Source organism: Salmo salar, chromosome ssa18 (genome assembly GCF_905237065.1).
Source record: "Salmo salar chromosome ssa18, Ssal_v3.1, whole genome shotgun sequence".
Lineage (NCBI taxonomy): Eukaryota > Metazoa > Chordata > Actinopteri > Salmoniformes > Salmonidae > Salmo > Salmo salar.
Window position 1 is genome coordinate 9065884 of NC_059459.1, and position 25220 is coordinate 9091103.

The 25220-nt window shown below is 42.9% G+C and overlaps 1 protein-coding gene across 1 annotated transcript in view; it reads left to right on the plus strand.

The window, feature by feature from the left end:
- LOC106576788 (DNA nucleotidylexotransferase) overlaps positions 1-25220 on the plus strand; it is a 172898-nt gene that overhangs the window by 4749 nt on the left and 142929 nt on the right. Inside the window, exon 2 of the mRNA XM_014154191.2 lies at positions 13279-13453. Coding sequence (XP_014009666.1) covers positions 13279-13453 — 175 coding nt within the window. The remainder of the gene's footprint in view (positions 1-13278; positions 13454-25220) is intronic.

The following is a 25220-nucleotide window of genomic DNA, read 5'->3' on the forward strand; positions in this document are numbered from 1 at the left end:
TAGATGAGACCAGGGACGCTGAGGCACGGGAAGGAGTTTCCTTGCTGGAGCGTGCCGGGGGGATTTGGTTTGAGCACATACGGAACAAGAGTTGACGTAGCGAATAACGTCATGCGCCAAGGTAGGCCACCGATACTTCTCGGAGACAGATTGAGTAGCACGAAAAATACCTGGATGTCCAGCAACGGCGCAGATTCAGCCTCCTCGCTGTCCGTATGTACTCCCGGTTCCGATGGTCGGTGAGGATGACGAATGGGTCCTTGGCGCCCTCCAGCCAGTGTCTCCACTCCTCTAATGTCAACTTCACCGCCAACGTCGCAATTCCTCTCTGTAGGGGACAGTTGCTTAGAGTAATACGCACATGGATACAATTTTTGTGGATTACCTTGTCGTTGAGACAGGACAGCCCCCACGCCCACCTCTGAAGCGTCCACCTCCACCACAAAGGGTATTGTGGGATCTGGGTGTTTGAGCAATGGGGTGGAGGTCAAACGTCCCTTCAGTAGGCGAAAGGCCTTGTCAGCTGCTTGACTCCACACCAACCTTCTGGGACCACTCTTGAGGAGAGAGGTGAGAGGAGCGGCGATGGAACTAAAGTTCCTGATGAAATGGCGGTAGAAGTTGGCAAACCCCAAAAATCGTTGTAACCGCTTTATGGTGGTTGGGACTGGCCATGTCCTGACCGCATCAACCTTCTTGACATCCATCTTCACTCATTGCGGGCTGACTTGGTAGCCTAGGAAGGAGACAGCCTCCTGATGAAACTGGCACTTCTCAGCCTTGACAAACCGTTAGTTAGCCAGTAGGCGTTCCTGAACTACTCGGACATGAGCGATGTGATCCTCCAAGGTAGCCGAGTAGACCACGATGTTGGCGTCCGAGCATGTCCCAGAATACCTCATTGATGAATGCCTGTAACACTGACAGAGCATTAGCTAAGCCAAATAGCATCACCAAGTACTCGTAGTGACCAGACATCGTACTAAAAGCTGTCTTCCATTCATCCCCCCTCCCGGATGTGGATGAGATTGTATGCACTCTGCAGGTCCAATTTAGTGAAGAACTGGGCCCTGCAGAGCTGTTGGCTGCCGGCACCAATGGGAAAGGGTAATGGTACTTGGTGGTGATCTTACTGAGTCCTCTGTAATCAATACACGGACGAAAACGCTCCATCCTTCTTGCCCATGAATAAGAAGCCTGCAGACAAAGGAGAAGTGGACGTGCCGATGAAACCTTGTTGGAGCGCCTCATGGATGTGCTCCATGGCCTTGGTTTCAGCCACCGACAGAGGGTAGATGCATCTGTACAGGGGCTCAGAGCCTGCAAGCAGGTCGATAGCACAGTCCCAGGGGCGATGAGGAGGGAGACAGGTGGCGCGGGTTTTGGAAAATACCTCCCGCAGGTCCTGGTATGCCTCCGGGATGTTGGACTGAAGGGCAACCACAGGACTCTCAACTGACGTGGAACCACAGGGGACGGGAAAGCAGGTCCTCCGGCATTCGGGTGCCCAGTCCGTGATTTTCATCCTCAACCATGAGATGGTGGGATTAGGGCATTGAAGCCAAGGGAGGCTGAGGATGATCTTGTGAGCTGGTGCACTGGTGATGAAGAAGGGAATATTCTCCTGATGGATGGACTCCATGGTGAGGCTGAGGGGTTTGGTGATGTGTGTGATGTCCCGGAACCTAATGGCCGATTATCGAGGGCTTGAACCGGGAAAGGAGAAGAGAGCTGGTATGAGGTGATGTTAAGAGAGGAGACAAGGGTCTGGTCAATAAAGTTCCCTGCGGCACCGGAATCCACTAACACTATAGAAACAGTACACATTAGGGAAAGTCAACTAGTGTGATAACCTCTCTAGGGTCGGCGGGACGAAATCGTCCCACCTACGTAACAGCCAGTGGAATCCTGTGGCGCGTTATTCAAATACCTTAGAAATGCTATTACTTCAATTTCTCAAACATATGACTATTTTACACCATTTTAAAGACAAGACTCTCGTTAATCTAACCACACTGTCCGATTTCAAAAAAGCTTTACAACGAAAGCAAAACATTAGATTATGTCAGCAGAGTACCCAGCCAGAAATAATCAGACACCCATTTTTCAAGCTAGCATATAATGTCACATAAACCCAGAAGACAGCTAAATGCAGCACTAACCTTTGATGATCTTCATCAGATGACAACCCTAGGACATTATGTTATACAATACATGCATGTTTTGTTCAATCAAGTTCATATTTATATCAAAAACCAGCTTTTTACATTAGCATGTGACGTTCAGAACTAGCATACCCCCCGCAAACTTCCGGTGAATTTACAAAAAATTTACTAAATTACTCACGATAAACGTTCACAAAAAGCATAACAATTATTTTAAGAATTATAGATACAGAACTCCTCTATGCACTCGATATGTCCGATTTTAAAATAGCTTTTCGGTGAAAGCACATTTTGCAAAATTCTCAGTAGATAGCCCGGCATCACAGGGCTAGCTATTTAGACACCCGGCAAGTTTAGCACTCACCAAAGTCCGATTTACTATAAGAAAAATGTTATTACCTTTGGTGTTCTTCGTCAGAATGCACTCGCAGGACTTCTACTTCAATAACAAATGTTGGTTTGGTTCAAAATAATCCATAGTTATATCCAAATTGCGGCGTTTTGTTCGTGCGTTCAAGACACTATCCGAATGGTAAAGAAGGGTGACGAGCACGACGCATTTCGTGACAAAAAAATTCTAAATATTCCATTACCGTACTTCGAAGCATGTCAACCGCTGTTTAAAATAAATTTTTATGCCATTTTTCTCGTAAAAAAGCGATAATATTCCGACCGGGAATCTGCGTTTAGGTAAAAAGACGAAAGAAAAGAAAGCATGGGGTCGACTCTTGCACACGCCTAAGCCCATTGTCCTCTGATCGGCCACTTGCCAAAGGCGATAATGTGTTTCAGCCAGAGGCTGCCTCGATATCATTCAGCTTTTTCCCGGGTTCTGAGAGCCTATGGGAGCCGTAGGAAGTGTCACGTTACAGCAAAGATCCTCAGTCTTCAATAAACAGAGACAAGAAGCTCAAGGAATAGTCAGAGAGGTCACTTCCTGTAAGGAATCTTCTCAGGTTTTTGCCTGCCATATGAGTTCTGTTATACTCACAGACACCATTCAAACAGTTTTAGAAACTTTAGGGTGTTTTCTATCCAAAGCCAATAATTATATGCATATTCTAGTTTCTGGGCAGTAGTAATAACCAGATTAAATCGGGTACGTTTTTTTATCTGGCCGTGTAAATACTGCCCCCTACCCCCAACAGGATAAACACCAAAAAGGGTTTGGCAGAAAGTGATGAAGAGGGGATATTCACACCTGACCAAGGAGGTGGAACATCACATGACAGTCCCTCAGTTTTCGTGGATCCCGAGTTGGGACGTACCGGACGCTGCTGGAGCTGGTGACCTCCTTGACCAGAATGACCCCTTTCCTCCATGGGTTCAGGCTCTAATCCAAAGTGTTCACTGAGGGAGGGAGAACAGCGATGAGAGTGCTTACACTCCCGAAGTAGGTTATGCAGACAGATGGCCATCCAATGAGTATGTCCAAGGAGAGGTTGTCGTCTCGACAAGCCAGTTCCATTTGGACCTCCTTGTGCAGTCCTCTTCTGAATAGCGTTCGAAGCGCCGGCTCATTCCATCATCTGGATGCTGCTACGATCCGGAAAGTGAGCGTGTACTCGGCAGCAGTCTGGTCTTCCTTCTGTAGTTGGCGTTGGCTCTCAACCTCTCTCTGCCCTCCGGTGGATGATCGAAGATACCTCTGAACAGAGCCATGAACCCCTCATGTGAATCCAGCTCCTCCTCTCCTTTCTCCCAGATGGCCGTGGCCCATTCCAATGCCCGCCCAGTCAGCAGAGAAATAACTGTGGCAACCTTGGACCTCTCGGTGGTGGGGGCTCCCATCTGGTGCGCAAAGTAGAGGGAGCACTGCAGTAGGAAGCCACAGCATTTAGATGGGGTGCCATCATATTTATCTGTGCTGAGTCGACTGGTGGCAGAGTATCCTCTGCTAGTTGAAGGCAACGCCTCAAGCAGTTTTGAAGATTTCTCATTAAGAAATGCTAGCGCCATAACTGAAGCCAAACGAGAGTTGTCTTGGGGGTGTGGTTTTATGTGGGTGTGTTCTGTTTGCATATTGTACCCTGGTAGGTTTTAGTTGCACAATTTTACATTTAGCTAAGTTGTTTGATGCAGTATTTCTCAAGTAAAAAAATTTGCATGAAAAACTAGTAAGTGCGAGAAAGTCTGGCTGCGTACTCAGGACTGATTTCTGAGATACATAACATGTCTACAACTTCATCATCTGCAAGCTGTCAAACTATTGAAATAAAGCAAGCTAAACAAGCTAAACACTGTTTATCAGTGCCCCAAATCACTTGCTAGCTAGCTAAGTTCCAACTCTGTGTTTGTCAATGAAGATAGCAAGTAGTAGCTAGCAGGCACATTGTGCAGCCAGGCCACACTCGTCTAATCAAGTCACTGGCGAGTGGCGACGTGCCATTTAGTTTTTTTACAACTTTCTCACTATCTATTACCAGAGTGTGAGTCTGTCTGGCAGTGTTTAATAGGGAATCATGTTACAAAATTGCTTGCGTGGGAGACACATGCAAGATTGTTCACGAATGGGTTTTGGAATATTAACAAGTTGCAGTTGGGATACAAGTGCGCTCTGATCAGCTCAATTCTCATTTTGACCAAAAAAGTGGCAGATTCGAGTGACTGACACTATCAAACACATCAGCAAATGACCATTCCATAAAGGGCTTAGGGCAAAGGGTTATTTCAGCATAACATTGCGATGTGTTGTTTTATGTAAACAAGTCTGAGGCGCTGCGTATTGGGCAAGTCTATCTCACTGTCTGGAGTTTCTGGCTGCTATGATTGAATAGAGTGTGCGCAGCGGATCAATCAGCACAGCTGCTTCTCTCATGTTAGTGGGGACTGGGCAAGTAGGCATGATAGTAATCCATAGCCAACCATCCAATAAGTCATGATGAACTCACTTACAAATCTCAGTTTTGGACGAGACTGATCTATTTACACTATTTACACTCCTCTCACTGTCAACCGGGTTTTATTTCCACAAACTTAACATGTGTAAATATTTGTATGAACATAACAAGATTCAACAACTGAGACATAAACTGAACAAATTCCACAGACATGTGACTAACAGAAATAGAATAATGTGTCCCTGAACAAAATGGGGGTCAAAATCAAAAGTAACAGTCGGAATCTGGCGTGGCCACCAGCTGCATTAAGTACTGCAGCGCATCTCCTCCTCATGGATGGCACCAGATTTGCCAGTTCTTTCTGTGAGATGTTACCCCACTCTTCCACCAAGGCACCTGCAAGTTCCCAGACATTTCTGGAGGGAATGGCCCTAGCCCTCACCCTCCGATCCAACAGGTCCCAGACATGCTCAATGGGACTGAGATCCAGGCTCTTCGCTGGCCATGGCAGAACACTGATATTCCTGTCTTGCAGGAAATCACGCACAGAACGAGCAGTATGGCTGGTGGCATTGTCATGCTGGAGGGTCATGTCAGGAGGAGACAGCAGGAAGGGTACCACATGAGGGAGGAGGATGCCTTCCCTGTAAAGCACAGCATTGCGATTGCCTGCAATGACAACAAGCTCAGTCCGATGATGCTGGGACACACCGCCCCAGACGATGACGGACACTCCACCTCCAAATCGATCCCGCCCCAGAGTACAGGCCTCGGTGTAACGCTCATTCCTTCTGCGATACACGCAAATCCGACCTTCACCCCTGGTGAGACAAAACTGCGACTTGTCAGAGAAAAGCACTTTTTGCCAGTGCTGTGTGGTCCAGTGACGATGGGTTTGTGCCCATAGGCGACATTGTTGCCGGTGATGTCTGGTGAGGACCTGCCTTACAACAGGCCTACAAGCCCTCAGTCCAGCCTCTCTCAGCCTATTGCGAACAGTCTGAGCACTGATAGAGGGATTGTGCGTTCCTGGTGTAACTTGGGCAGTTGTTGTTGCCATCCTGTACCTGTCCCGCAGGTGTGATGTTCGGATGTACCAATCCTGTGCAGGTGTTGCTACACGTGGTCTGCCACTGCGAGGATGATCAGCTGTCCGTCCTGTTTCCCTGTAGCTCTGTCTTAGGCGTCTCACAGACGGACATTGCAATTTATTGCCCTGGCCACATCTGCAGTCCTCATGCCTCCTTGCAGCATACCTAAGGCACATTCACACAGATGAGCAGGGACCCTGGGCATCTTTCTTTTGGTGTATTCAGAGTCAGTAGAAAGACCTTTTTAGTGTCCTAAGTTTTCATAACTGTGACCTTAATTGCCTACCGTCTGTAAGCTGTTAGTGTCTTAATAACGACCGTTCCACGGGTGCATGTTCATTAATTGTTTGTGGTTCATTGAACAAGCATGGGAAACAGTGTTTAAACTCTTTACAATGAAGATCTGTGAAGTTATTTGGATTTTTCCTAATTATCTTTGAAAGACAGGGTCCTGAAAAAGGGACGTTTCTTTTTTTTTGCTGTAGATGGAAAAAAGCTGCCCTTGAAACAGTCTTGATATGTTTGTCAAAAGAGAGATCAGCGTCCAGAGTAACGCCAAGGTCCTTTACAGTCTTATTTGAGACGATTGTACAACCATCAAGATTAATTGTCAGATTCAACAGAAGATCTCTTTGTTTCTTGGGACCTAGAACTAGTATCTCTCTTTTGTCCGAGTTTAAAAGTACAACATTTGCCGACATCCACTTCCTTATGTCTAAAACACAGGCTTCCAGGGAGGGGAATTTTGGGGCTTCACTATGTTTCATCGAAATGTACAGCTGTGTGCCGTCCGCAAAGCAGTGAAAGTTAACATTATGTTTCCGAATGACATCACCAAGAGGTAAAATATATAGTGAAAACAATAGTGGTCCTAAAACGGAGCCTTGCGGAACACCGAAATGTATGTTGCTCTGTCAGAGGACAAACCATCCACAGAGACAAACTGATATCTTTCCGACAGACAATATCTAAACCATGCCAGAATATTTTGGGGATTATGGCTAGACAGCCATTTTTACATCTTGCCATAGAATTTCAGGCAGATTTAAGTCAAAACTGTAAATTGGCCATTTAGGAACATTCACTGTCTTATTGGTAAGCAACTCCAGTGTAGATTTGGCCTTGTGTTCTAGGTTATTGACATACTGAAAGGTGAATTCCTCTCCTGGTGTCTGGTATAAAGCAGACTGAAGCAGGTTTTGCTCTAGGATTTTGCCTGTGCTTAGCCCTATCCCGTTTCTTTTTATCCTGTATTTTCCGATGTCAAGCGTACCCATACCATGACGCAGCCACCTCCATGCTTGAAAATAAGTAGGCAGTTACTCAGTAATGTGTTGTGTTGGATTTGCCCCAAACCGAGGAACATACAGATAGGTTCCTAGCCCTGAACATAGGACTTTGCATTTAGGCCAAAAAGTGTATTCCTTTGCCATGTTTTTTTGCAGTATTACTTTAGTGCCTTGTTGCATGTTTTGGAATATTTTGTATATTTGTGTTCTTCTTTTCACTCTGTCATTTAGGTCATTATTGTGAAGTCACTACAATGTTGTTGATCCGTCCTCAGCCCTCTCCCATCACAGCCATTTAACTCTGTAGATGTTTAAAATCACCAATGTCCTCATTATAACATCACTGAGCAGTTTCATTCCTGTCCTGCTGCTCGGAGTGGTTTTATTTGGCCTCCCAAGTTTCCTGGGAAAAATTATAAAAACAAACAAAGAATTGTTGAATTTTCATTGTTGGACATCCATTCTCAATAATACACGGTGACCATTTTTGTGCCAGAACTCTCCACACATATCAGCTATCTGGTGGAGAGGTGAGGAGGGATATATGCCAATTAGGAATGAGGGGAATGATTTGGTGGCCATGATGGAATGTGGCCAGGTTGGGAATTTAGCCATGACACCAGGGTGAACACTCCTACTCTTACAATAAGTGCCATAGGATTTTGAATGACCACAGAGAGTCAGGACACTCATTTTAGCGTCCCATCCAAAAGACGGCACCCTACGCAGGACAATATTCCCAAATGTAATCAAGGTTCGAGATGATTATATTTTAGTCAAATATTATACTGTATCTGTTTAGGCTTCTTGCGGGCAATTTGCTGTGTAAAAATGTTGTTTTACTTTGTTCCAGCCCCAGACCATCCCCTCAAGAAAAAATTGGCCCGCGGCTGAATCTAGTTGATGATCCCTGAACTAGACCATACTTAAAAGTATATTAAATGTCAGATTTGTTATTGTTACCCATCTACCAATCACTTCCCTTTTTTGTAGGCTTTCAAAAAGCTCTCTGGTCTTTGTAGTTGAATCTGTGCTTGACATTCAATAATTGACTGAGGGACCTTCCAGATGTTATATGTATGGTGGACAGAGGAAAGGTTATTCATTTAATAATCATGTCATGCCCTATTATTTCACACAAAGTGAGTCTATGTAACTTTTTATGTGATTTCTTAAGCCAAATTTGACTCCTGAAGGGATTTACGCTTGCCTAAACAAAAGGGGCTGAATATTTCTGCAACAATAATAATAATATATCTTAATTTTTCTTCCACTTTGACATTACAGAGTATTTTGTGTATATTGTTCACAAAAAATGACAATTAAATACATTTCAATACCACTTTGTGACACAATAACATGTGACATACCCAAATATAACTGCCTGTAGCTCAGGACCTGAAGCAAGTATATGCATATTCTTGATATCATTTGAAAGTAAACACTTTGAAGTTAGTGGAAATGTGAAATTAATGTAGGAGAATATAACACATTAGATCTGGTAGAAGATAATACAAAGAAAAAAACATGTGTATTCTATTTTTTTTTGTTCCATCATATTTGAAATGCAAGAGAAAGAACATAATATAATATAGGAGTCTAGGCGCAATTTAGATTTTGGCCACTAGACAGCAGCAGTGTGTGTGCAAAGTTTCAGCTTGATCCAGTAAAGCACTGCAATACTGCACAATATTTTCTATCAAGTCTGCCAAATGTGCCAAATTGGTCAATTGAGACATTTTTCAAGTAGATAACTATAGAAAACATAAAAAAATTATATGGTAATACAAAATGTAAGATTACACACTCCCAGAAATGTTACACAATAACTTTCACACATCTAGATGGTCGGGCGGGGTGGGTGGGTGTGGAGCCAGAGACAGCAGGGGTTCAAACTGTAAAACCCAGTTCTACAGTTTGAAGTACAGATCAGGGTTGGGTTATAAAAAAATATCAGAAACTTTGAACATCCCACAGAGCACCATTAAATCCATTATTAAAAAATGCAAAGAATATGGCACCACAACAAACCTGCCAAGAGAGGGCCGCCCACCAAAACTCACGGACCAGGCAAGGAGGGCATTAATCAGAGAGGCAACAAAGAGACCAAAGATAACCCTGAAGGAGCTGCAAAGCTTCACAGCGGAGATTGGAGTATCTGTCCATAGGACCACTTTAAGCCGTACACTCCACAGGGCTGGGCTTTACGGAAGAGTGGCCAGAAAAACACCATTGCTTAAAGAAAAAATTAAGCGAACACGTTTGGTGTTCGCCAAAAGGCATGTGAAAGACTCCCCGAACATATGGAAGAAGGTACTCTGGTCAGATGAGACTAAAATTGAGCTTTTGGCAATCAAGGAAAATGCTATGTCTGGCGCAAACCCAACACCTCTCATCACCCCGAGATCAAAATCCCCACAGTGAAGCATGGTAGTGGCAGCATCATGCTGTGGGGATGTTTTTCATCGGTAGGGACTGAGAAACTGGTCAGAATTGAAGGAATGATGGATGGCTTTAAATACAGGGAAATTCTTGAGGGGAAATCCGTTTCAGTCTTCCAGAGATTTGAGACTGGGACGGAGGTTCACCTTCTAGCAGGACAATGACCCTAAGCATACTGCTAAAGCAACACTTGAATGGTTTAAGGGGAAACATTTAAATGTCTTGGAATGGCCTAGTCAAAGCCCAGATCTCAATCCAATTGAGAATCTGTGGTATGACTTAAAGATTGCTGTACACCAGAGGAACCCATCCAACTTGAAGGAGGTGGAGCAGTTTTGCCTTGAAATATGGGCAAAGATCCCAGTGGCTGGATGTGCCAAGCTTATAGAGACATACCCCAAGAGACTTGCAGCTGTAATTGCTGGAAAAGGTGGCTCTACAAAGTATTGACTTTTGGGGTGAACAGTTATGCAAGCTCAAGTTTTCTTTCTTTTTTTGTCTTATTTCTTGTTTGTTTCACAATAAAAAATATTTTGCATCTTCAAAGTGGTAGGCATGTTGTGTAAATCGAATGATACAAACCCCCCCAAAAATCAATTTCAATTCCAGGTTGTAAGGCAACAAAATAGGAAAAATGCCAAGAGGGGTGAATACTTTCGCAAGCTACTGTATCCTAAAGAATCTCTAAAAAATACAATGTAATAATTGTATTGGGCAGTTTTGATAAACACCTCTCTAATTCAGCCTTTCACAAACAAGATATGCGTTCTCTTGAACGTTACACACACACAAGCACGCAGGCGCACACACAGTTTAGTGGGTGTGAATGCTGTTTGTGATGTGGACGAGAGGCACAAACCCTCATTTATCATCTGTTTAGGTTCACCTTTCTAATTTCAACTCTAAAATGCAAATACACAACAACATGATCAAGTTTTCTGAATTGTGAGCTTATTGTAGGATTTTTTTTGTGCTGAGCTAGTCTGTGATTTTGTCTTTAGCTGGTGTAAAATGAATGGCATGTCGATAATTATGTTATACGATACACACTTTCCGTAATCTTGATCTTGGCTCTCCTAGTGGGATGCAATGTAGAGAGACTTCACTTAGCACTAGCGTCATCTCTCCCTGTCTGAACCCCATTGAATATAGCATATCCTTGCTCACTGCACTGGGGCTCAGGGTCCCGCTGTTCCTGGAACTCCCTTCGGGTGCAGTGCCGCGTGCTAGTTCATTTGCATCTGCTGTGCCATTTTACATTCACTGCTGGTCACAAGTTGGAAAAATATCTAAATTAGGGTTGGATTATAGGGGCTATGTTTCTGTAAGGAGTGCAGAGTATAAAAGAGCATGTGCGAGAGAGAGAGAGCACAATTTTCTTTACCCCGTGTTTATAAGAACAAACCCACCATGGCTAAATTCAGTACCTATCAATTTAACCACAGGGTTGGATGTCTACATCAATCAACATTCGATTGTGACCGTCTGAAAGACTTCCTGTCTTGTTAGAATCAACAAGGCTGTCAGTCTGAAGGACACTTTCTTTTTCCTTTTTCCAAAATGATGAGTTATACCATTTATTTTTCTGCAAAAATCAAGATTCAGTTCACCCCAATATACTTCTAAAGTTGGTGTTGGCAGTGTGCAGAATTATTACTTTCCTTTTTGGTAATCATATAGTCATATTCACACCTGTGCAATGCCATTGAATGTGCTCATATGCTCTACCCACTCATACTGTTTGTGTTATCTGATGATCCTCACTCTGGGGCTGTTATTGTTGTGTAGCCTCTCTAAACCTGGTCTCAGTGGCAGGCCAACCAGCCAACCAGTACACAGAGCAGTGAGACAGAGGATTAGTCTCACCGCTGATTTGGCCGATTAAGCTCCTGAAGCGACACTCTTTTAGACTGCTGGGATGTCCTGGGAGGGCCGTAAGGAGCTGTTATGCTGTTTTACCTCTGCGAGGAGAAGGAGGAGCATGGGGAGGATAATTATGCACGCACGGGTGCTCTGATTGGCTCATTGGTATGGTAGTAAACAGAGAGGGTTTCCTTTTGGGGGGAAACCAGACACGTCTGTTGTGAGGATTCCTATGGAGCTGTGTGATACACTATGTGAATGCATATCTCCACTCTTAGGGGTGTATTTTCAGTCATAAACATCTGAATGATGCTCAGAGGGCCTGCTGAGGAGGCTGTGATGCATGCTGTTCAGTCTGTGCTGGTCCATATATGGCATGTTATAGTAGTCCCTGCCAAGACCTTTATATCTCTCTCTAAAACAATAGAAATAAAGCCAGTGAATTTGTTCTCTTTCTACACCAAATAATTTCTAGGAACCACTGATGTTACAATCAGACAGATTCACAATCTACAAATCAAGGCAAGTTCCAAGCAAAGGGACATTTTAGAGCCATATAGATGGCTCTGAGACATTTTAAACACTTCAGTGGGACCTTTGATCCAGAGAAGTGATAATAAGACGGTGGAAAAAGTTTTAACTTGACACACTTGAGTAAAAGTAAAGATATAGTACCTTAATAGAAAATGACTCCAGTAAAAGCAAAAGTCACCCAGTAAAATACTTCTTGAGTAAAAGTCTAAAAGTATCTGGTTTTAAATGTACTGAAGTACAGTGGTGGAAAGAGTACTCAAATGTCATACTTGAGTAAAAGTAAATGCTATACATAAAATTACTTATGTTAAGCAAACCAGACAGCACAATTTTTTTATATATTTTTTTATGGACAGCTAGTGGAACACTCCAACATTGAGACATAATTTACAAATGCAGTATTTGTGTTGAGTCCACCAGATCAGAGGCAGTAGGGAAGACCACACGCTATATTGCTAGGTGCGTGAATTGGACTATATTGCTGTCCTGCCAGAGCATTCGAATTGTAACGAGTACTTTTGGGTGACAGGGAAAATGTATGGGAGTAAAAGTATATATTTTCTTTAGGAGTACAAATACCCTAAAATACTACTTACGTAGTACTTTAATACTTTACACCACTGCTTACGACAAGCCTTACAATACATATACATTATTTATTTACTATTAGTAAATAAATTAGGCTGTCTGGTACAAATGTACATCTTAAAGCTGAATTGCAGTATACAAACGAAAAAAGAAAAAAGAAGATACAAGTTTGTTAAAAAAAAAGTAATTGGAGCGCAAATTCTAGTCTTGATAGCTTCAGACGGATGTTGTCTGCTCTTGGTGAAGGTCTCTATTCTGCTGACAGCCGAGTTGGTGGTTTGATGATGGTGATGTTGGTGCTAGAGTTGGCTCGCCGTTCCTGACGTTGTTCTCGGTCCTCAGCTCTATGTAACCACTGGACCTCTTCTACAGTAGCGATGTGTACCGCCACTTGTAACCACATAATCATGCATTATACCTGCAGACTGACTGACCTGTGACCCCCTTCTTCTTGTTCCCTGTGCAGTGATGAGGTCACTCACGTGGTGGCAGAGGATAACCGGGCCGGGGCATTGTGGGCATGGCTACGGGGGAGTGGTCTGAGGGATGTCTCCAGACTGCAGGTGCTGGACATCTCCTGGTTCACGGACAGCATGAGAGAGGGGAGACCTGTCACTGTGGAGACCAGGCACTGCATTCCGGTGAGGGAACCTGTGGTCAGTTTGAGTGTAGGTGGCAATTTTCCGCTGTGTGTGTGTGTGTGTGTGTGTGTGTGTGTGTGTGTGTGTGTGTGTGTGTGTGTGTGTGTGTGTGTGTGTGTGTGTGTGTGTGTGTGTGTGTGTGTGTGTGTGTGTGTGTTTGCACGTGTGTACATAGAGAGATTATTTTGGAAAACAAATGAAATACTGTATAGATACTGTTATACTGATTTAGTATTTTGTAGTTCTGAAAACATACAGACTGGAGTATCAGCATTTGTGGGTTCGATTACAGGCTCAAAATGGCCAGAAACAAAGAGCTTTCTTCTGAAACTTGTCAGTCTATTCTTGTTCTGAGAAATGAAGGCTATTCCATGCGAGAAATTGTCAAGAAACTGAAGATCTGGTACAACGCTGTGTACAACTCCCTTCACAGAACAGCTCAAACTGACTCTAACCAGAATAGAAAGAGGAGTGGGAGGCCTCGGTGCACAACTGAGTTAGAGGACAAGTACAATAGAGTGTCTAGTTTGAGAAACAGATGCCTCATAAGTCCTCAACTGGCAGCTTCATTAAATAGTACCCGCAAAACACCAGTCTCAACGTCAACAGTGAAGAGGATGTTGGCCTTCTAGGCAGAGTTCCTCTGTCCAGTGTCTGTGTTCTTTTGCCAATCTTAATCTTTTCTTTTGATTGGCCAGTCTGAGATATGGCTTTTTCTTTGCAACTCTGCCTAGAAGGCCAGCCTCCCGGAGTCGCCTCTTCACTGTTGACGTTGAGACTGGTGTTTTGCGGGTACTATTTAATGAAGCTGCCAGTTGAGGACTTGTGAGGTGTCTATATCTCAAACTAGACACTCTAATGTACTTGTACTCTTCCTTGCTCAGTTGTGCACAGGTGCCTCCAACTCCTCTCCTAGTCTAATGAAGGACAGGTTTATTGCTTCTTTAATCAGAACAGTTTTTAGCTGTGCTAACATAATTGCAAAAGGGTTTTGTAATGATCAATTAGCCTTTTACATTTTTAAATTTTTTAAATGTTTTTATTTCATCTTTATTTAACCAGGTAGGCAAGTTGAGAACAAGTTCTCATTTACAATTGTGACCTGGCCAAGATAAAGCAAGCAGTTTGACAGATACAATAACACAGAGTTACAAATGGAGTAAAACAAACATACCGTCAATAATATAGTAGAAAAATAAGTCTATATACAAAGTGAGCAAATGAGGTGAGATAAGGGAGGTAAAGGCAAAAAAGGCCATGGTGGCGAAGTAAATACAATATAGCAAGTAAAACACTGGAATGGTAGATTTGCAGTGGAAGAAAGTGCAAAGTAGAAATATAAATAATGGGGTGCAAAGGAGCAATAAATAAATAAATAAATACAGTAGGAGAAGAGGTAGTTGTTTGGGCTAAATTTTAGATGGGCTATGTACAGGCGCAGTAATCTGTGAGCTGCTCTGACAGCTGGTGCTTAAAACTAGTGAGGGAGATAAGTGTTTCCAGTTTTCGAGATTTTTGTAGTTCATTCCAGTCATTGGCAGCAGAGAACTGGAAGGAGAGGCGGCCGAAGGAGGATTTGGCTTTGGGGGTGAACAGAGAGATGATAAATGATAAAATGATCAACCTGGATTAGCTAACACAACGTGCCATTGGAACACAGGAGTGATGGTTGCTGATAATGGGCCCCTGTACGCCTATGTAGATATTCCATCAAAAAATCTGCCGTTTCCAGCTACAATAGTCATTTACAACAATGTCTTTATTTACAATGTCTACACTGTATTTCTGATCAATTCGATGTTATTTTAATGGCCAAAAAATTTGCTTTAATTTAAAAAACAAGGACATTTCTAGTAACCCCAAACTTTTGAACGGTATTGTATATTTGTGTGTATTGTTGTGAATTATTAGATACTACTGCACTGTTGGAGCTAGGAACACAAGCATTTCGCTACACCGCAATAACATCTGCTAAATATGTATACGTGACCAATAAAAATTGATTTGAGGTAGTTAATGATGTAGCTAGCTAGCAGCTAGCTAGCCTAGTGTTGGCTAGTTAGTTAAATCTAGCTAGTTAATGTTAGCTTCTCTGGTGTTTTGTTAGGTCTACCAACTAGGCTAGCTAGCTAACTAGTTACCATCTACAGAATAGACTTTCCGTGCAATCTGTTGAGATTTTTTGGGATTAGCTAACTAGTTTTTTGACCTTCTAAATTAGCTATCTAGACTACTACTCATTTACATTTACATTTAAGTCATTTGGCAGACGCTCTTATCCAGAGCGACTTACAAATTGGTGCATTCACCTTATGATATCCAGTGGAACAACCACTTTACAATAGTGGGGGGGGGGGGGGTTAGAAGGATTACTTTATCCTATCCTAGGTATTCCTTAAAGAGGTGGGGTTTCAGGTGTCTCCGGAAGGTGGTGATTGACTCCGCTGTCCTGGCGTCGTGAAGGAGCTTGTTCCACCATAGGGGTGCCAGAGCAGCGAACAGTTTTGACTGGGCTGAGCGGGAACTGTGCTTCCGCAGAGGTAGGGGGGCCAGCAGGCCAGAGGTGGATGAACGCAGTGCCCTTGTTTGGGTGTAGGGCCTGATCAGAGCCTGAAGGTACGGAGGTGCCGTTCCCCTTACAGCTCCGTAGGCAAGCACCATGGTCTTGTAGCGGATGCGGATTCGAGCTACTCATCACCACTAGAATAGTTATTTTTATGTTACTGAATAGGCATATATCTTTGTTTCATTTAATTAACCAATTGATTAATCTAACTATAAAAATACTTGCAATTTTTAAGAAATGTAAGGTCTTTTTACGTTGTAATAAAGTCGACTAAAGGAAAAGCTCATCTTTTGTTTGTTGGTATTTTTACTTGGTCATGAGTAGTAAGTAATTATATAGAAATTGGTCATAGGAAAATGTTAAATTAGACTTAATTTTAAATAGCTAAATCCTGCTACAAGTGACAACCTTGTACTTATGCAGATATTGCAGATATGTACTCTTTGGTGTATTTGTGTGTTCATTTTCTCACTTGGATGGCGCTTTCAGAAGCTGAATATTAGATTGTTAGGATGGGTAACATACTTTGTAGGTACACAATAAGTACAAGTAAATACCCTTCAAGATACACTTCATTTTAACTAGAAAAATGCTGTGTAACACCTAGTAATTACATTGTAATGCAGATATTACATGTGCTCTGTGGTGTACTATCGTGTTTACCCTCCCACTTGGATGGTGCTTCAGGAAGCATTAAAATAATGGTCAGGGTTGTCACGATGGGTAATGTACTATTTACAGTAAGTACACATTAACAACAAGTACTGTAAGTACCCCTCAAGATACAATTCATTTTAACTAGCTAAATTCTTTGTAACACTAGTAATTATGCAGATTTTGCATGTACTCTGTGGTGCACTTGTGTGTTTATCATCCCAGTTGAGGATGACACGCACTTAAGGATGACACCAGTATGGTAGACCCCAGTCAGTGAGGTTGACCTATATCATTTTTAGTTTTTTAAAGATTTTACCACCTTTTTCTATCTTGTCTCATCACTGCAACTCCCCAATGGGCTCGGGAGGCGAAGGTCGAGGCATGCATCCCCCGAAACATGACGTGCTTCTTAATACCCGCCCGCTTATCTCGGAAGCCAGCCGCACCAATGTGTCGGAGGAAACACTGTTCACCTGACTACAGAGGTCAGCGTGCAGGTGCCCAGACCGCCACAAGGAGTCACTAGAGCTCGATGAGCCAAGTAAAGTTCCCCCGGCCAAACCCTCCCCTAACCCGGACGATGCTAGCAACAAAATCGAGTGGAAATTTGAAGAGTGTGCATTCCCGGGTAGGTATTTATAGCCTATGTAATCTTGGGACACCCAGTGCATCTATACACAAGACATTACAACCTTGTGATAGTTGTTACTGAATTGGATGCAGCTGAGAAGAAAAACAACACTAAATTGGTAAATTTAGTGCAAACCCCTTTTTTGGAAAAATGAAAGAAGTTGGAGTGCAGTATAACTGCAGTTTGCTGCAGTCCAAAATACCACAGTCGACTGCAGTTACTGCACTTTTACTGCAGTTTCAAAACTGCAATCTTTTTTTGTAAGGTTGCTCATTTGTAACAAACATGGTAACAAGCATTCATTGTTACACCTCTAATTATAGACTGCAATTACTACCAGTTACATGTTGTTATAATAGTGTAACTATGAGATATTACTATTAACTGCAATGCTTGCTACAGTGTAATTACACATGTAACTACTTAAGAGATAATCAACTAGGGGTTATGTGATCTATGGAAAATAAGGAACAATGTCGAAGGTGTGTTCCACGACGCATTAGCAAAGTGGAACTCACCTTCCACAGAGTTGCATTATTTTCAAGAGAACGCATAGATACCCAAGTTAGTTATCCTTTTTATACCATGGCTATAATTGCCACTAGAAACCTCAATTGAAGTAGCTATCTAGAAAGTTTACTAGATAGCTACAGTAGTTGCCATGGTAATCAAACAAACAGACTAGCTAGTTTACAGTGCATCCGGAAAGTATTCAATCCCCTTGACTTTTTTCATATTTTGTTACGTTACAGCCATATTCTAAAATGTATTAAATTGCTTCCCCCCCATCAATCTACACACAATACCCCATAATGACAAAGCAAAAAACAGATGTATTTATTTTTTCAAATGTAAACAAAAAAAAACTTGAAATATCACATTTACATAAGTATTCAGACCCTTTACTATGATGCTACAAGCTTGGCATACCTGTATTTGGGGAGTTTTTCCCATTCTTCTCTGCAGATCCTTTCAAGCTCTGTCAGGTTGGATGGGGAGCGTCGCTGCACAGCTATTTTCATGTCTCTCCAGAGATGTTAGATCGGGTTCAAGCCCGTGCTCTGGCTGGGCCACTCAAGGACATTCAGAGACCGAGGATTGTCCCGAAGCCACTCCAGCGTTGTCTTGGCTTGTCTTAGGGTTGTTGTCCTGTTGGAAGATGAACCCATTCTGAGGTCCTGAGTGCTCTAGAGAAGGTTTTCATCAAGGATCTCTCTGTAATTTGCTTTGTTCATTTTTCCCTCGATCCTGACTAGTCTCCCAGTTTCTGCTGCTGAAAAACATGATGCTGCCACCACCATGCTTCACCGTAGAGATGGTGCCAGGTTTCCTCCAAATGTGAAGCTTGACATTCAGGCCAAAGAGTTCAATCTTGGTTTCATCAGACCAGAGAATCTTGTTTTTCATAGTCTGAGAGTCCTTTAGTTGCCTTTTGGCAAACTCCAAGCGAGCTGTCCATGTTCCTTTTACTGAGGAGTGGCTTCCGTCTGGCCACTCTACCATAAAAACCATCTCCACAGAGGAATTCTGGTGTTCTGTCAGAGTGACCATTGGCTTCTTGGTCACCTCCCTGACCAAGGCCCTTCTCCCCCGATTGCTCAGTTTGGCCGGACGGCCAGCTCTAGGAAGAGACTTTGTGATTCCAAACTTCTTTCATTTAAGAATGGCCACTGTGTTCTTGGAGACTTTCAATGCTGCAGAAATGTTTGGGTACCCTTCCCCAGATCTGTGTCTCCGCACAATCCTGTCTCGGAGCTCTCCGGACAATTTCTTCGACCTCATGGCTTGATTTTTGCTCTGACATGCACTGTCAACTGTAAGCCTTATATAGACAGGTGTGTACCTTTCCAAATCATGTCCAATCAATTGAAAGTACCACAGGTGGATTCCAATCAAGCTGTAGACACATCTCAAGGATGATCAATTGAAAAGGATGCACCTGAGCTCAATTTCGAGTCTCATAGCAAAGGGTCTGAGTTCTTGTGTAAATAAGGTATTTCTGTTTTTATTTTTTTAATTGGAAACATTTAAAAAAAAACGTTTTCATTTTGTCATTATGGGGTATTGTGTGTAGATTGCTGAGGAATTTTAATTTAATTTAATCAATTTCAGAATAAGTGTCACGGTGAGCGCTACTGGTGGAGAAGTCAGGTGCAGGAGAGCAGAGAGTTGTGAACAGGTGTACACTTTATTTGGGTAGAGGCAACAAAACAGACAGACGCCACTGCGTCAAAACCTCCAGCCAAAGAATAAAGTGCAAGGCGCGAAACAGTCCCAACAAACGAGCAAATGTTACAATAAAAACCCAGCCTAGCGCGTACACACGCAAACACGTAACAATTACAATTTCACATGAAGACATGGAGGGGAACAGAGGAATAAATACATGCAGTGTGATTAGGGAATGAAAACCAGGTGTGCAGGGAACAAGACAAAATAAATGGAACAATGGAAAAATGGAGCGGCGATGGCTCGAAAGCCGGTGACGTCGACCTCCGAACGCCGCCCGAACAAGGAGAGGAGCCGACTTCGGCGGAAGTTGTGACAATAAGGCTGTAACGTAAATAAAATGTAGAAAATGTCAATGGGTCTGAATATTTTTCTGAATGCACTGTAGCTAACATAACAATCTGTCCTAGTTTGCCATTATGAAAATCAAATTTAACAATGCCAATAATGTTTTCAATTCGACTTCTGCATTCAAAAGCAGCTCAAACATAGAATGTAAGAATGAACTATAGCCATTGAATTCTACCGTGAGTTATAGGGAAATAATGCATGCTCTAGAATTTCCTTCAAGCCAATCAGAAACAAGTAGTTTGTTTGGTTACCACTTGCTAGCTACTTCAGTGGATGTTGAACACGTGTTAAATTATAGCCAAGGTAAAAAAAAAAAAAAAGGATTATCAATGAGGGGCTATGCGCTCTATGGAAAATAATGACTATCCCTTACAAATCCCCATGGCTGCCATGGAATGTTGTAGTGTCATGTAAATGCATCATAATGTGGAAACCTCTCTGCATACAGCAGAATTGCGTTATTGGAAACAAATGGTGTTTTGCGGGCTGGCCTGCATTGTAAATTGAAATACGTTTACATTTTTGTAATTTAGCAGACGATCTAATCCAGAGTGAATTACAGGAGAAATTAGGGTTAAGTGCATTGCTCAAGGGCACATCATCAGATTTTTTCACCTAGTCGGCTTGGGTATACAAATCAGCAACCTTTCAGTTACTGACCCAACGCTCTTAACCCCTAGGCTACCTGCCGCCCTGGCCATTGTCAGGCCTCTACATTGTCATGGCAATTCAGAATGAAATCACACAAGCACACCCAGTAAATTATGTAGAATATTTGGAATTTGGAATGTTTGGTTGGTTGGAACTCAGTTTTGTGGCAACAACCTCAAGACTAGGCATGCGACTTGATTCTGCTATCTGAGATTATCCATTTGTCAAAAATGGCCATCTACATTGAGCAAATTGACCAGTATATACCGTGGAGGGGACAGGGACAACAGTATTTTCCTGGCCTGTCACGTCCTGACCATAGTAAGCTGTTATTTTCTATGGTAAAGTAGGTCAGGGCGTGACAGTTTTTTTTCTAGTTTAGTTTTTCTATGTTGTTATGTTCTAGTTTTGTATTTCTATGTTGGGTTGTTCTAGTTTTATATTTCTATGTTGGGCTTTGTTTGGGATGATCTCCAATTAGAGTAAGCTGGTCATTGTTGTCTCTAATTGGAGGTCATATTTAAGTTGGTGTTTGTCCCACCTGGGTTTGTGGGAGATTCTTTTTGAGTAGTGTATGTTTCACCTCTGCGTCACGGTTTGTTGTTTTTGTCATTCAGTTTATTTATGTATTGCTTAGTTTCACAGTGTAAATAAAATGTGGAACGACACATGCTGCACTTTGGTCCGCTTCTCCTTTCCACATCCGTGACATGGCCTGAAAGTCTCCTCCCCACAGAAGCCCACCTCAACCCCCCAAGCCCACTCTCTCAGGCATCCTCTGCTACAGGGATGGGAGGCAGGTGTGCACAGTAAGTGCCTCTCTACCTACTGTACCCTACTATCTACACTGTTAACCTATTAATTATCTGAGTAGAAAACCTAAAATGTTATCATGGCTTCATGTTTTCCAGCTTGCTACCTCTACCTGGCGTGATGTACCAGCGTAGGCAAGGCCCAGTCTCTCTCTGAGATATCCAGTTGTAAAAGCACTGGGAAGGCCGGTCCAGACAGATACAGTAACTCAGATCTGGTACTATTACAACCAGCTTCCCACCTGCTACCTCAAGGGGATGAGGCGCATTGCCAAGTTTTACACGAACTTAAGAGAGTCTCGCATGAGTCATCCAGCAGTGGAAGAGAACAGCTTGGGTTGAGTGTGCGGACACTGCTCGGATAACCAGAAGGTGTTGGAGCTGGTTAAGTCCATGGGCCTCCTGTCTTTCTCAGACTAGTCACCTAGCTCACAATGATTGAGGCTAACAAATTGGTAGGTCAGGTAAGTTTGATAAGTGTAAGTTGGACACATATACACACACAGACACACACACACACACACACACACACACACACACACACACACACACACACACACACACACACACACACACACACACACACACACACACACACACACACACACACAGTTTAATATGAATAGTATTATTATATTATCAATAAATTAATTTGAATTTAACTATACCTACTGTGATGTGTGGTTTTTTGTGTGTGTGTGACTGTGTGTGTGTGACTGTGTGTGTGTGTGTGTGTGTGTGTGTGTGTGTGTGTGTGTGTGTGTGTGTGTGTGTGAGGAGAGTGCAGTGACCATGGACTGAGCAATAGATGGTGCTGTAAACTGTAAAGGGAGGTTTTATTAATGAACATAATAAGGGGAAATAATCAGTTATGATTTTAAATATGCAACAGAACAAAAATGTTAATTTATGGCAGACTGCAGATATAGAGATGAATGGCCTGTAAAGTAAATGAGAAGACAAAGGAATCTTTAAAAATATGTAAAAGATGCAGACAATTAAGAGAGAGTGTGAATAAGTCCATGAAAGAATGATGGGCACTAGAATCATAGATATGACAAGGACAGGCAGACAGTAAAATGTGATCTTGAACATACTGAGTCCATTTTCTCGGCGACATTTGCAATACTAATTACCATATGGCAAGACTTGACTAGTCAGTATGTCAAATCTATTGTTGATGCTCAGTAAAGGAGTAATACAAGATAAATCCTTTATCCAAAGTTCAAGGCTATATCAATATTAAATGCTAACGACTGTCAAATGGGAGCTTTCTTTCTTTGTGTGTGTGTGTGTGTGTGTGTGTGTCAAATATACCTACCAGAGAGGAATTGTAGACGAGAACACATTTACCTTTCTATAGCCTACGCTCACATTATCACATTTCAGTTAGCTTGATAGCAGCAGAAGGATCCCCCATAATGCTTTCGCATGCCAAATAGACCCATCAGCTCGGAGCTCACCGCTAACCAACACACAGACAGATTTGTTTCTCCTGGATGGCACTGTGGGAGCCTCTGCAACATATGGGCCTAGAATAAAGAAATATGCTTCCTGGTTTAGATGGACAGTCTCTCTCTCTCTACTCTCAGTGGGGGAAAACAGAGACAGACGTTCTTCCCTTCTTCCCACCACGCCTGGGTTCAAATAACATTTGAAATCACTTCAAATACTTTAGCTGGGCTTGACTCAGATTGCCTGGCGCAATGCAACCTATACGAATGTCCCAAAAGTGCAAACCCCACCCATCTGGCACTTCAGACAGGCTAAACCAAACGGCAAAAAAATATTTGAAATATTTCAGATAGTATTTAAACCCAGGTCTACTTCCTACCAACCTCAGCGCAACAGTGTTCACAAGAGCGGCTCTCTGACAGCGTTGTGCAGAGTTATGACAACAAGCGTATGCCTGAGTTATACAAAAACAGATATGAACATGCGTATTTCCCATTCCTGAGAACCCATTCGTGCTAGTCCATATGACATGCTAAAATGTGGCCCGTCAATAGATGTATTTTGCCTATGTAATTTGAGCAGCCGAGCTAATGATGCAATGCTGACATTTATCAGCCTTTCTCCTAAGGTAACCACAGGGCTCTTTTACTGCTTCTCCTGTGATGTATCCCTTTTCTATACACAGCAAGGCAATACACTGTGGCATTTATGTGTGCCGTACTTCCAATAGATTGTTTTTTATGAGTTATAAATCTATTTAAGGGCCTTGTGAAGAGACACAATATTCTCGGAGCTGGCTTCGCTAACACGTTCGCCTCAGGCTCTTCCTACCACTCTAAAAACGCTATGTGTTTTACAACCATAAATATTCCACCTTGTACCCTAAATGCTGCTACTATGGAGAATTACAAGTTTTAAAAACCCATTGAAATGTAATATTTCCATTGGTTACTTACCGGTATGCATACAATGGGCTACAGAGGCTGTTTTGCGTGAATGGAATGGGATGTGGAATAGGTGGTAGGCTGGTGAGAACAAGGAGAGAGGAGGCAGTGTGCAAGAGATTGTGGGAATGATTGCTGGATTGGAGAGAGATGTGTAAGGCCTGTGAACACAGACATGTGTTGTCCCTGTGCGGTGGCTGTCATCAATCTTCTCTTAAGAAGGGCTAGTGCCCCCCGTAGGAGTGGCGGCCTTTGTGACCCCCAACCCTGCTCGGTAGCCCGTTAGGAATTCATTAACCTGCCTGAACACACCTCTCCGTCTGTGTGAATACAATTAACCTGAACAGACAGCCCCTGTCTGTATCTGTAGACACACACACAAGCGTGCACAGGCCCGCCTGCTCGCCCGCACCCATGCAAGCAAGCGGGCAGGAACGCACGCATGTACGCATGCACGCACCGGCATGCACGAATGAACACACGTGCATGCGAGCGTGCCTGGTGCGTGCATGCGTATGTGCTTGCGTTCCTGCCCGCTTGCTTGCATGGGTGCGGGCGAGCAGGCGGGCCTGTGCACGCTTGTGTGTGTGTCTACAGATACAGACAGGGGCTGTCTGTTCAGGTTAATTGTATTCACACAGACGGAGTGGTGTGTTCATTCCACACACACACACACACACACACACACACACACACACACACACACACACACACACACACACACACACACACACACACACACACACACACACACACACACACACACACACACACACACAGTTTGTCTGAGGAGCGGGCATCTGGGGTCCAGCATCACTCACCTCTCCCACGAGCAGCAGATGTGAAAGGGTCTGTGAAAGGGTCGAGACCGTGGAGCATAGGTGTCCAACTTTATAAATTCAGCAGACTTTTAAATGTGGACATTTAATCAATAGATCCTCTCTGAGTTTAGCAGGAGGTGAGCCTTGGGGAGAGAAGGGCAGAAGGGAGCATACAACATGGAAGTCTGTTAGAACTGGATACATTATAGGCCTGTATAATAACTAAACCCAGTTGTATCATGCCTACCTCCAACTCCCTGTGCATACTGATGTAAAAAAAGTAAAAAAGTAAAAAAGTAAAACAAAGTATGTTCTATTCTGATCTGTGTAAGAGAGGAAAAGGTACGTTTCACTTTTGATTGGCAGAAAATCTGGTGCCATGAAATATATTCAGAGCTATTCAGAGCTATTCAACACTTTTTAAGAACATTAGAGACTGGTAAGAGAGGAACTGATGAACATTTCGAGAGCTTGGGACTAAAAGGTTCTTGAGTTATTGACATAGCCTTGTTCTGTTCAATGTTCTCTACCTACAGTATATAGTACTCTAAATACCCCAATTAATTTAGTTAAGTTCAAGAGTACAATATAAAAATTGCTGACACCATTCAAACCAATAAGGGTTCGGAACTTTAAAGCCAATTATCTCA